Source organism: Haliotis cracherodii, unplaced genomic scaffold, assembly GCF_022045235.1.
Source record: "Haliotis cracherodii isolate W230 unplaced genomic scaffold, xgHalCrac1.p SCAF_18, whole genome shotgun sequence".
NCBI classification, from domain to species: Eukaryota; Metazoa; Mollusca; class Gastropoda; order Lepetellida; family Haliotidae; genus Haliotis; species Haliotis cracherodii.
The window spans coordinates 1,719,219-1,733,624 of NW_027266273.1; the positions used below are offsets into that span (position 1 = coordinate 1,719,219).

The following is a 14,406-nucleotide window of genomic DNA, read 5'->3' on the forward strand; positions in this document are numbered from 1 at the left end:
CATACATGTAATCATAACATCTGAAATTTGGACAAAAGCTTATGGATAATCTGCAAACCTATATATAATACAGTGATCACACATTTGTACATAACTGATATACCTTAAAGGATACAAAATGCATGCGGCATATTCCAAGGGTGAACTGGTGCTCCTTTGAAAATCGATGACCACTCTGTTCCATTCTCTCTTGACAACCTATGGTTATCGATTAAACAAACATATACAGTCTTACTGTCAGATGGTCACTTGGATATTTCATGCTGCTCATAGTCATCTTCATGTACTACAAAAGCTGATTTCACATGATGGGTTTCAACAATGCATAAAGATAAAGCATATCATGGGTATGTCATTCAGATATATGTGGTCTTGGATAATATCTAATAATTACTATGAGGAATATTACCGGTTCCTGGGTAATATTTACACCTGAACACCCTCATGGTTAATACAGGAAGTTATGTGTGGAGTCCTTCATCAATGAATCCTGGATCTGACCCCAATATGATTTCTGAATTCCAGGGACAAATTACAATCTGTTGCCAGTAGGCAAACAAATCCTTAGATAAAGTACATACTGCAAGAATTGACTTAACATTTTGAATTACACCTGATAGAGAACAAACAAACTGCCAGCCAAAGAATAACATGACAACATTATCCTGTGGTTTTCGGGACCCTTGACATCCAGTTTTGCATTCTTTGGCACATGAATCCAATCTCTAAGGTGTCAGTAGTCAATTCATCAGTTCATGGAGGACTTCTTAGCTTCCTAAACATACGCTGTCTAAGGATCTGTCTTCTGCATACTTTGGCAAAGTGGTTCCGCTTGTTACAGATCCGACACACAAGTCCGAATGCTGGGCATTGCTCATACCTCTTATGGTTGCCATCACAGTTGTGGCAGACGGTCTTGTTGTCCTGTTGTCTGCTCTCAGTACCTTGACTCAGTATGTCATCCCTTGGACTCATCTTGCGGTCTTCACGGTGGAGGTCATCAGTGGACACGGGACTGTAGGCCATGAGAAGGTCGACTTTGCAGGACATTTGTTCCCCAGCCCGACAGATCTCAATAGCTTTCTCCAGGTAGAGGTCCTCCTCCCTCAACAACTTGCTTCTCACCTTGTCATCATGGATACCGCAGATTACCCGATCACGGATCAGGTTTTCTGTCAATGTTCCGAACTCACACGACCGAGCCATGTTTCTCAGTTCAGCCACATAATTATCAATGTTTTCCCCTTCTTGTTGACAACGCATGTTGAACAAGTACCTCTCGTACATCACACTGGTGTGGGGGTAACAGTAGGAGCCAAACTTCTCCAGGATCTTACTCACATTCTCCATGTCCCCTTCCCTGTCCCAGTGAAAGCTGTGGTAGACATTCAGTGCCTCATTTCCAATGGCATTCAGAAAAGTACTAGTCTGAATATCATCATCTTTCTCGGTCATTGTTTCAAGAAACAACAAAAAGTGTCCCTTCCACCTTCTCCAATTTTCAGCCATGTCTCCACCAAGGGCAAGCTCACCAGGGGAAGCCATAACATTTTCTCTAACGGTGGTCATTTTTATCATTATCGCCAGTTGCTTCACAAACAAGCCCACAGCAATCAAACACAACTGTTTCAGCTACAGTTGAGAGTAAACAATAATCCTGGTGACTGAATCTGCTGCACTTACTCTTGCTGAAGGTCCATGTAACTGACTGAAGTACACATGTGGCACCAAATAAAAACTACATGTCTTGCTAACAAAACATCAACAGCAACTTTGTGCAACAAAACCTTCACATTCTTACACACATCAACACTGAGAACTTCAAGCATACACTCAACAAGCCACAACCCTTTGATAGTGAAATACAATATACATGTAATCTACCAATAAAAAGCCTATAAAGTCTCTGATTTACTCACATGCGAAAACAAATGTTTAAAAATGATTCGTCAATCACATTCAAAAAGGTTCCTTCAATGGCATTTGACAGCTCAGGTAATAGATGTTGTCTTGAATGTCTATTGTGTTTCTTTCACAATAGTACAATCATCATATCAATGGACAATCTCTGAACGGACTTAACTTTAAGTCATCTGAACACTCTGGACATCTGTCATGACCTAGGGTGCAAGAGTTTCTGAAGTGTTATGATCTTGCAAATAGACAAGGAATGTTATGGGATTTTAGCATCCACATTTTGGGAGGTGACACAGTGTAAATGTTCTATATTTTCAATTTATCTTCCCTTCACTAACCTGTTATAAGACCCAGCTGGTCCTTAAACGGTCAGCAAATATTGCATGCACCATATGAGCAGTACTGTCACACCTACAGACAGTTAACCAGAAGAGCCTTCACCTTCGTCAATAATGTTCACTCTGGTGTATGGGCAGTATATCTTTTGCCCAAACAAGGATATGTCTGTTGTCATGTCCTGAACTATATGTTCTGTGATACATCAGGAATGACCACGACTCATAATAGTAAACCACTTGATGGCAGTCCAAAGTGATACATGGGATCAGCCGATCGTTAATTCCAGTTCACTTTGTTGACGGTTTGCTAAGTGTTATCCTCTCCGTTTGAATTCCGCACTCTAAACATGACATATACTTGACGTATCCATAGATAAGTCATATTATTGCCACATATGCTATATGCATGCATTTCAGAGCAGCATCTACTGCCTGCTAGGTGATGATAAGCAAAATGTGAAGGTCATATGCAGCATGTAAAGTTGGAGAAAAAATTGTGTCTTTTGACTGCAACACACATGTATAAAAATTACTACCGTATTCGACGTAATAAGCGCCCCGCTCTAATAAGCGCCCACAGCGACATTTGCTAAGATATTGGCTATTGAACAATCCCAATCAGCACCCCTTCCAAGTGATCAATGTACACAAGACTTATTTATTCGCGTATAATACGCACTCGTGTGTTTTACACACCCTTAATTATGGGCATTTAATTCTGGAAAAATATATTTGTCGTCGTAAACACTTCAGGCTGTCAGCTTAAACCACGAAATTTATCTTTAAACTCTATTTATTTCCACCAAAATAACTTTCTAATAAGAGCCCCCTATTTCTAATTTTGAGAGCGCCCTGGGCGCTTATTACGTCGAATACGGTAAACACTGTTCATTACTCAGAGGTGTATAAAAATTACAAAAAACTGTTCATGAAATTGTGAAAGAAAATAACAAATTGTGTCAACTATACATCATAATAAAAAGTTCAAAATAGAACTAGCCGAGAACAAGTGCCGAGGCAACAGGTTGGACTTTGATTATATCATTTCAAAAAGGTGTTATCGCCCTTAAGGACAAAAAATTACCCATTAAACTGGAAAGTTTGGTAGATGCAAAGATGTACATACTGTCTGATTGAGTGAGTGAGTGAGTTGGGTTTTAACTGTATTCCCGTTATGTTACAGCATGTCAGCTTAATGTAGGAGGATAGCCCAAAGTGCTGCAGGCCTTATTGTCTGACATTCATTGATGCTATAGAAAAGATTTGGGTAAGAGAGCTCATTCAAAAATATTACGGAACAAATATTTTCAAATTATTCTATCAAACAAAGTCAGATATTAAGTTACAAAGACAGATATCAAGTTACAAAATCGAAACAATCCATCTGAACTGGAACAAAAAGTACTTTGAAGATTCCCCAAAGCAATATATATACAGCAGCCAACCATATAATAATGATAAAGGTAGAGGGTATTTTAGATGAAATATTGCTTTTTATCAAAAATGTAATCAGAGACACACAACAAATCATTATCCTCATCTCGTTTAAGATATGCAGGTGTTTCTTTCCAAAAACTGTTTTTAAACTTTGACCGTAATGGCAGTTGAGTGATAAAGACACCCCAGAATGCATGAACACCTCCGTCTTAAGATCAGCAGAAATAGCCTTACTATACCTACTGCCATAACAACTTGTTGATTCCATCTAGAAACACAGTAACCTGTCCCTTATCACAGACATCAACAAGAGAAGGTTACCCTACAAAATGTTACAGGTTTTAGCGATGTCATGCAAAAACATTTGCGGGTAACTGTACCCCAGAATTAGCAAGATTTAGTGGGCGTCACTGACTCGTGTTCACACAATTGTGATCCTGGTGCTGTTTCCGAGAGGGACTTGCACGTCAGAAAACTGTAATTAACTTCAACAGACTGGAGTATCAGGTTACAAGCCGAGACACTCGAACCTTGGGAATGGAGAAATTTAAGTAGCTAAGTACAGGTCTGAGTAGTGACAAATGTACAATAGGAAGAAAGACTTCAATTGTGGTTCAAATTAACAGTATCAGTTTTACTCCCACTGGGAAACTTATTCCGTCGGGGAACCGTGCAGGTTTTTTTTATCTGAACTGTTTAAGAGCTGAAGTGATCCATTCATCTGCCCATCTAATGGGAGATTAGGCTAATTCAGGCTAGAAGGCCAGTTATTGCAGGAATTCTAATTGATTATCCTTTCAATGTATAATGACTAACAATGGACCATAAGTGGACATATGAATAGAATTTGCACTCGTGTAGCCTTCTATGTTAAAAGTTGTGTACTGCACAAGGGTTACAGATCAAATTAAGATAGTTTTGTGGTGAAAAGATGGCTTTACCTGCTCAGGACAAGCCTTGTTTCTTTGCCATGAATTATAGTCTTGATATAAAGAGTGAAGTGATTTACAGATTTTAGGTGCTGGGACTTTCTCCTGAATTATCCGAACCCGAGCATGCAATGATAGGCTTCATGAGAAATACTTCCTGTTGCATAATAAAAAGAAAATTATCATTTAATAGCAGTTTCTTGGCTTTCTAAATATTTCATCCTAAAATGTGTTTTGAATTGCAAAAAGACGTCATAGTATCTGGGATAAAATCACATGATTACTGTGTTGGATTATAATCTCATTGAATCATAACATGAATTAACTTTTCTAATGAGCGTGCTATTTTCCTTCTTTTGCAACTGATCTTATCTTATACTTCATTACTGAAAATGCATATTACACAGTGCATATTTATGAAAATTAGCTGACATAGGACCTGAGGGTAAACAAGTACTGAGAGCGCAAACTGTACTCACACTGCTAACTCCAACTGTATGCCGACTGCCTGCCCAGACAGTTAACTCTGTACACTCTGACTGTTAACACGGACAGTATGCCCAGACTGAAAACCCTGTCTACATGCCCAGACTGAAAACCCTGTCTACATGCCCAGGCAGTTAACTCTGTACACTCTGACTGTTAACACGGACTGTATGCCCAGACTGAAAACCCTGTTTACATGCCCAGACAGTTAACTCTGTACACTCTGACTGTTAACACGGACTGTATGCCCAGACTGAAAACCCTGTCTACATGCCCAGGCTGTTAACTCTGTCTGTATTGTTGACTGTTAACACTGACTGTTAACCCTGTCTGTACACTGACTGTTAACACTGTCTGTACACTGACTGTTAACACTGTCTGTACACTGACTATTAACCCTGACTGTCAACCCTGTCTGTACACTGACTGTCAATCCTGTCTGTACACTGACTGTTAACACTGTCTGTACACTGACTATTAACCCTGTCTGTACACACTGTCAACCCTGTCTGTACACTGACTGTCAACCCTGTCTGTACACTGACTTTTAACCCTGTCTGTACACTGACTTTTAACCCTGTCTGTACACTGTCAACCCTGTCTGTACACTGACTGTTAAACCTTTCTGTACACTGACTGTCAACCCTGTCTGTACACACTGTCAACCCTGCCTGTACACTGACTGTTAACACTGTCTGTACACTGTCAACCCTGTCTGTACACTGACTGTTAACCCTGTCTGTACACTGACTGTTAACCCTGTCTGTACACTGACTGTTAACCCTGTCTATACACTGACTGATTACCCTGTCTGTAAACAGATAACCCTGACTGTACACTGACTGTCAACCCTGTCTGTACACTGACTGTCAACCCTGTCTGTACACTGACTGTCAACCCTGTCTGTACACTGACTTTTAACCCTGTCTATACACTGACTGATTACCCTGTCTGTACACATTGTTAACCCTGTCTGTACACTGACTGTCAACCCTGTCTATACACTGACTGATTACCCTGTCTGTACACAATGTTAACCCTGTCTGTACACTGACTGTCAACCCTGTCTATACACTGACTGATTACCCTGTCTGTACACTGACTGTCAACCCTATCTGTACACTGACTGATTACCCTGTCTGTACACACTGTTAACCCTGTCTGTACACTGACTGTTAACCCTGTCTGTACACTGACTGTTAACCCTATCTGTACTTACTGTTAACCCTGTCTGTACACTGACTGTTAACCCATCTGTATGCTGACTGATAACCCTGTCTGTATGCATACTGTTAACCCTGTCTGTAAACTGACTGATAACCCTGTCTGTATGCTGACTGATAACCCTGTCCGTATGCTGACTGATAACCCTGTCTGTATGCTGACTGATAACCCTGTCTGTATGCTGACTGAGAACCCTGTCTGTATGCTGACTGAGAACCCTGTCTGTACACTAACCGTTAACCCTGTCAGTATGCTGACTGATAACCCTGTCTGTACACTGACTGTTAACCTGTCTGTATGCAGACTGTTGAACCTGTCTGCATGCTGACTGATAACCCTGTCTGTACGCAGACTGTTAACCCTGTCTGTACACTGACTGTTAACCCTATCTGTACTTACTGTTAACCCTGTCTGTACACTGACTGTTAACCCATCTGTATGCTGACTGATAACCCTGTCTGTATGCATACTGTTAACCCTGTCTGTAAACTGACTGATAACCCTGTCTGTATGCTGACTGATAACCCTGTCCGTATGCTGACTGATAACCCTGTCTGTATGCTGACTGATAACCCTGTCTGTATGCTGACTGAGAACCCTGTCTGTATGCTGACTGAGAACCCTGTCTGTACACTAACCGTTAACCCTGTTAGTATGCTGACTGATAACCCTGTCTGTACACTGACTGTTAACCCGTCTGTATGCAGACTGTTGAACCTGTCTGCATGCTGACTGATAACCCTGTCTGTACGCAGACTGTTAACCCTGTCTGTACATAGACTGTTAACCCTGTCTGTGCACTGACTGTTAACCCTGTCTGCACACTGTTAACACTGCCTCTACGCTGACTGATAACCCTGTCTGTACACTGACTGATAACCCTGTCTGTACGCAGACTGTTAACCCCCGTCTGTATACTCTGACTGTTAAGCCTGTCTGTAAGTGGACTGTAAACCCTCTCTGTACGCAGAATGTTAACCCTGTCTGTACACTGATTGTTAACCCCCGTCTGTACACTCTGACTGTTAACCATGTCTGTACGCGGACTGTTAACCCTGTCTGTACGCAGACTGTTAACCATGTCTGTACGCAGACTGATAACCCTGGCTGTACACTGACTGTTAACCCTGTGTACAGACAGGGTTAACTGGCAGAGTGTAACAATACTGGCACACATAAGAACATATCCCCATATCTTAAGGTGCTGTTTTTAGCATGGCACTGCCTATTAGTTTCAATCATGTCACAAGAATTATTGACGTGTGGCAGCACAGTTTTCCATCACTAACACGACACACACTTGCCAACATCCTTCACTTGCACGTATGTTTACAAAGAAAACTCCATCCGATTGCATGCCAGAATCATTATCCTCACAAATCAGAGCCCATGAAATTTAAATTCAAGCATAACATCACCGATTGAACTGTGGTACTTCAATTATGAATTCAATAATATACATTTAAAATGATAAGTCAAAGAGTGAGAAGATGACAGCTCTGCTCACAGTTTGTCCCAAGAAAAGCTATTGCCTTTGTGTTGTTCTATTTCTAAAAATAACCCCATTTTGTGGCTATTTAGTGGACAGAAGAGCTGTACATTCTGAGCTGCTTAGGCACAGACATCAATGACAGATCACAAATGTACCGTACTTGAAAACAGGACAAACACAGAAAATGGTGAACATATGGACAGGCTGAACAGAATAACAAAAAAATAGTTATTGAAAAGGATTCAGCTGTGGGTAAACCTAAACATGCCTGGCATGGCATGTCCACATCTTAATGAATAAAAGGATAGTTACATCTAAAAAAACCACAATAACAACAGCAGCATTCCTTGATGACATGACATGACATCCTCATTGTGTCCATCTATGACTGGAGACACACATACATACATCTTATGGTTAGTTAGGTATATAAAACATTTACAGACTAGACAGGTCTTTGTACAGACCAAGGGAAATAACTTGGTATGTAAAGTGACAATTCAAAACACTTTCAGACACAAATCAGTTTCAGACTGATGAGAATTCTTATGGGTCACTCAATGTTGAGAAATACAGGCATAAATTCATAGCTCAGAAACAAGTGGTCATGTGTTTTAGTTTTTCAGGGTACATGACCCAGGCAACATAGCATCTGAAGCACTCTAATTGATCTTCATTCTATTTTAACTTTGAACAATCATAATAACAATCACTGATTGAAAGAGCTGATTTTTGACAACGACTGGAACCTTCTGTCTCAATCATTGTCAGAAGGCAGTTTGAATAATATCAAAAAATGTTGGCAACAAATTGCTTGTTTTTACCTGATCAAATTCTACTATACCAATCCAAGAAAAACTTATACATAAGAAATAAATTAGGTGTGTGTACTACAAAGTTAAGGGACAACAATTTGAATATAGATATTCTCTATCTATTGCATCTTTAAGAATGACTTTATCATTATCAAATCTAAAGGTCACATATCTCAACTTTACAATGAAAACAGTATGTTTATCTCCTTATTAATGAATTGAGCATGAAATACATACATGTAACCATGGTAACATACTACTTGCAATACTTACAGTTGAAATCCTCACAAAGCATAGACGACTTCCTTGCTGTCATCATTGCCGTTGCTGAGGTTTGGTCCATCCATATCTCCCAGGTCTGGCACCATGTCTTCAATGTGTTGTTGTTTCCTGCTGTCCAACATGCCTGCCAACACAGAGGTGTGCTGTTACAAGTTTACCATTTGTAGCACACTAGCTGGGCCAGTATTGTGTCTACACCCTGAAGGCGTTTCAATAACCACTGCTCAAAGCCAGTGTATTATAATATTTATTAGTCTGCCAATGCATCATTTGTTATGGCGAAGAAAAAGATTTTATATAGCAGTCTTCTGAGGTTGACCATAAGGGCCTCAGTCAAACCAAGATAACTATTGCCCAATAGAGACATGATGTAAACGATCACATTTCTATGTCCATGCTTATTAAATAAACTGCTGGAATAAAAGCTCATCCACACACACAGGACAGGGTGCTTTCTCATAAATTCACGTTGCAAACTTAATCCCAGCAGCAATTCCAACCCTATGGCAAACAATAATAATGCAAGAGAGTCGTGGTCAATATGACAAACATCCGTATTGAAAACTGTAAACCTTGAAATCTAGTGTTGCATCCAGACTTGGGCACAGTATGTATGCCTACCTGCATTAGGTTTGTCCATGACTGGCAGACCCATCGGCTCCAGGTCATTGAGCGTCCGGCCGTTCTTCATCCCTTCATCTCTCTTGTGCTTCTTCTTCTTCTTCTTGTCTTTGTACTTGGTGTTGACAACTGAGTCCAGTGCAGATGTGTCGCCTATCAAGGAATCTGTTTCTCCATTTTCTGTTATGCTCTTGTTGGATGGAGGCAGTTTCATTTTTCGCTCTTTCCGATCTACATTGAAGAATGTATACATGAAGTTCATACTTTCCTGACAAATACTATTACCTCTTATCTACAGCCAGAATCTAACAGAATTGCACTTGCCAAAGTAAGATTGGCTGATACTTGTTAATATGATATGACTAAAATCTACTGAAAAAATCCCGAGATAAATGTTCGGGTGAGTGGAAATTGGGGCATCCCATCAAGTGAATGAGTGGTTAACATCAGCTTGAGGCTTCTTTCAGTTATTTCACTGTGTGTTAGCTTAATATGGGAGAAAGGCTTACAGTAGAATGAGTCTTACGTGCTTACTATTTTGGTGCATGGTTCTGGTGCTGACAAACTTAGGAGCCAAATCGGGAAATATCTGGGATATTAACCCATGAAGAGTGAATATGTGTCGATATGTTTAACACCGTACTCAGCATTATTCCAGCCATATCACAGCAGTCTTTCCACAAACAAGTCTGGACCAGACAATCCAGAGATTGACATCGTGAACATCGATCAAACAATTGATGACATGCATCAACCAAGTCATCGAGCCTGACCACCCAATCCTGTTAGTCACCTCTTACAACAAGCATGGGTTGCTGAAGATCAAATCTTACCCAGATCTTCATAAGTTGATAATATTCCATGTATTGACTCACCTGACAACCCTTCAACAAGCCTTACACCTTTCCCAAGTCTATCACAGAGTAACGCTATATGCTTCTTCACTTTGGTAGTATCCTGTGGAACAGTAAGTGGGGAGGGGTTCACAGTCTGGTCCTTCGCTGACTTGGCCAGTGTCGTCCGCAACAGATGCGTCACAGCTGCATCTACCATCTCCTGCCACCCCTGAAAGATTCAACCACTCAGTACATGTGAACCATCTACCATCTCAGGCCATCCCTTCAAGACTCAACCACTCAGTACATGTGTACCATCTACCATCTCAGGCCACCCCTGCAAGACTCAACCACTCAGTACATGTGTACCATCTACCATCTCAGGCCACCCCTGCAAGACTCAACCTATCAGTACATGTGTACCATCTACCATCTCAGGCCACCCCTGCAAGAATCTAAAACTCAGTACATGTGAACGATCTACCATCTCAGGCCACCCCTGCAAGATTCAACCACACAGTACATGTGAACGATCTACCATCTCAGGCCACCCCTGCAAGACTCAACCACTCAGTACATGTGTACCATCTACCATCTCAGGCCACCCCTGCAAGACTCAACCACTCAGTACATGTGTACCATCTACCATCTCAGGCCATCCCTGAAAGACTCAACCACTCAGTACATGTGTACCATCTACCATCTCAGGCCACCCCTGCAAGAATCTAAAACTCAGTACATGTGAACGATCTACCATCTCAGGCCACCCCTGCAAGATTCAACCACACAGTACATGTGAACGATCTACCATCTCAGGCCACCCCTGCAAGACTCAACCACTCAGTACATGTGTACCATCTACCATCTCAGGCCACCCCTGCAAGACTCAACCACTCAGTACATGTGTACCATCTACCATCTCAGGCCATCCCTGAAAGACTCAACCACTCAGTACATGTGTACCATCTACCATCTCAGGCCATCCCTGCAAGAATCTAAAACTCAGTACATGTGAACGATCTACCATCTCAGGCCACCCCTGCAAGATTCAACCACTCAGTACATGTGTACCATCTACCATCTCAGGCCACCCCTGCAAGACTCAACCACTCAGTACATGTGTACCATCTACCATCTCAGGCCACCCCTGCAAGAATCTAAAACTCAGTACATGTGAACCATCTACCATCTCAGGCCACCCCTTCAAAACCACTCAGGACATATATTCAATCTAACATCTCATGCGGTGGATAGTACAAGAACAGCGAGGACATTATCTACTGACACACTCAACAGCACCTGCACCATCTGCAGTGAGTGAGTGCAGTTTGTTTAATACAACAGTATGCAATATTCAGGCTCTATCATGGCAGCCTATTAATAAACCTTTGTTTGATAGCACGAGCAAAGATCTACACCATCAGGGCATAATAACACATGGTCAAGGCAAGTGTCTCTTACACATCAGTATTTTTTATTCCTGTAATCCAGGCAGTGAGAGAGTGTGTTGGGTTTAACGCCGCTTTTAACAGTATTCCAGTTATAGCATGGCATGTCAGCTGAATGTGGGAGGAAAGCCTGAAGTGATACAGGTCTCAGACGTTTACCACTTCGGTGAAACCCACGAGCACGGGTATGGTGCTGACAAACCTAGAAAAACATAATCGGGGCAAACCGGGATTCAAGCCCACAATCATAGGTTTCTAGCAAGCCCAAGGGACGCAACTGCACAGTGAATCGCGGTGCCTTAGACGACTGGGCCACCCGTGCCCCCGTAATCCATGCTGGGATCGACCATTTACAACCTGTGTCAGGAGAGTGAGTGGAAGAGTAAGTATTGTTTAACATGTTTAAGGCCCCTTTCTGCAATATTCCAACCACATAATTGCAGGGGGACAACAAATGGGCTGCACACGTTGTGGGGAATTAAATCTGGGTATTCCTGAGGACAAGCTAACACTTAAACCACTAGCCTACCCATCTCCCCAGCCTCAATAATCATAGTGAGTAACTCACTAAGGGATGTTCTCAGTTAACAGAACTAAAGACAGGAGACATCATCTCACCTGTTGTTCGCTATCATTCACTATGGGGGACACCGCTGACTCCAAGACCTGGAATTCATCATCAGTCATGTCCGTCCAGATCTTGATGAGAAAGTTGAGCAAGTGCGTAGCTGAGCTGAGGTTTGTGGCAGCCACCTCCTGGGCCCGTCTATTCTCCTCCACACCATCTGCTAGAGCGATGATCTGTACACACACAAAAATAAATCAGTGAATGAGTGAGTTTGAATAGTAAGCTTTATCATATAATGGGTAGGTTTCTCGGCAGGATAAAGCCAACTGATAAAAACGATATCCGTTGGGGTCATATGCGGATAGAGATGCAAATATCAAAAGTCAAGTAGGGACTACTTTCACTGTTTATAAGCAAACATGGGGTCGCCGATCGAGTCAGAATTAACCATCGGGAATCTGGATAAACTACAGAGATAATTGCTAGCATTATCAAAAGAACAGTCTAATATACTGAAAATCAGTGTCTAACTGTGACGTAGCGAAGGCATTTTATAAGTTTTGGCAACTTTGGAGAAACAATTTTGCGAGGGCACAAGGCCTAGCCAAGCGGGATCAGTAGCCATATCTGTGCTTGTAGACCTCTGCGGCTTGAAACCTTCTCCACAAATAAAAATAGTTGGATTTGGCCGAAATATGTTTGAATTGTTACCTTGTTTCGTTTTGTCACTCTGTGTACATCTGACTACTTAACGTTATGACAGGACAGACCGACGGTCAACAACGTCTGACTGTGGCCGTGACGTCTCGTAGACTAGGTTTAGAGTAGCTTCCCTTTGACAAAGGGCAGTTACTCTAGCGGACTGACCGATTGATATTGTCGTTTTGCGTATATTTTGCTTCGCCACTGTATAAGAAACAGATTTCAGTTGGAACTATATTGGCTACTGTCACTGTCCGACTGACACATCACTTACCCTGTGAAGTAATAATTATTAATGCGCGCATTCAAGGAACACTCGCAATGTTTCGGTAATGTTATGAGAGAGGGAAAGCGATTTTGAAGCACAGAATTAAAGAATGACATTATATGATAAAGAGGTTATCACGCTTGTGTTTTGGGGGATGGTAAATATCCTGTATTAGGAATAAACACTATGTATTTAGCTCGCCAAGGCTTGCTAAATACAATGTTTATTCCTAATACAGGATATTTACCATCCCCAAGCACACTCGCGTGATAACCTCTATTTATGTGGGCAGCAAACCCAAAGATATGCAGGTCTAGGCATTTTTTATGACATGCTAATGGTGCTGACAAACCAAAGATCAGAATCAGAGGGAATCTGGGCATCAAACCCACAATCGTTAGGTGCACAACTATTCAAAGCAATGGCATTGCTTTAGGGACCTGTGAAGATCTGGGGGAGAATAGGTCTTCACCCACCTATGCTTGCCGTAAATGGCAACTATGATTGGCGTAATAGGCGACTAACAGGATCAGGTGGTCAGGCTCACTGACTTGGTTTGATGCATGTCATCGATCAAAATTGCATGGATCAGTACTCTAATGTCAATCACTGGATTGTCTGGTCCAGACTCGATTATTCACAGACCGCCGTCATATAGCTGGACTACTGCTGAGTGTGGCGTTAAACAACAAACAAGCCACAAACAAGCATTGCTTTAGGACCATTCATGGCCAAATTTGCAATACCGTATTTTCTTGAGTGTAGTGCGCACCAATGTATAATGCGCACCCCCCTCTAGCGGGTTTAATATTTTGGAAAAAAAAGAAATTCGAATATTATGCGCAGAAAAAAATTACACCGTACCTTTTCAGCTAAGTCCGGCAAACGAACGGGTGATGAGAAACTTCGTCAGTACAAATTCGAAATTTGAGATAAAAAATCATCAGACATGTTTATTTACCGTTTGAATAGTATTTATTGTTCTGCTAGGCTTTGTTTTATATCCAGGGATTAAGATTACCTTGTGTATTTTCTCGTAAACT

At 41.5% G+C, this 14,406-nt stretch overlaps 2 protein-coding genes across 4 annotated transcripts in view; both read right to left on the bottom strand.

Annotated features, from left to right (window-relative positions):
* Positions 1–14,406, bottom strand: part of LOC139465655 (protein PTHB1-like) — a 65,015-nt gene that overhangs the window by 14,469 nt on the left and 36,140 nt on the right. For all 3 annotated transcript variants that reach the window (XM_071247389.1, XM_071247391.1, XM_071247390.1), the window contains exons 20-23: positions 12,444–12,626; positions 10,417–10,606; positions 9,542–9,772; positions 8,912–9,044 (exon numbers count right to left, since the gene is read on the bottom strand). In XM_071247389.1, the coding sequence (XP_071103490.1) occupies positions 8,923–9,044; positions 9,542–9,772; positions 10,417–10,606; positions 12,444–12,626 (726 nt within the window). In that variant the 3' untranslated portion in view covers positions 8,912–8,922. The remainder of the gene's footprint in view (positions 1–8,911; positions 9,045–9,541; positions 9,773–10,416; positions 10,607–12,443; positions 12,627–14,406) is intronic.
* LOC139465995 (uncharacterized) lies at positions 754–1,569 on the bottom strand. Its single transcript, XM_071248011.1, has one exon. It carries the CDS (start codon positions 1,567–1,569, stop codon positions 754–756), a length of 816 nt encoding a protein of 271 aa, XP_071104112.1.

Coding starts and splice junctions, on each gene's coding strand:
- LOC139465995 (XM_071248011.1), bottom strand. CDS start 1,569: ATGACCACCGTTAGAGAAAATGTTATGGCTTCCCCTGGTGAGCTTGCC.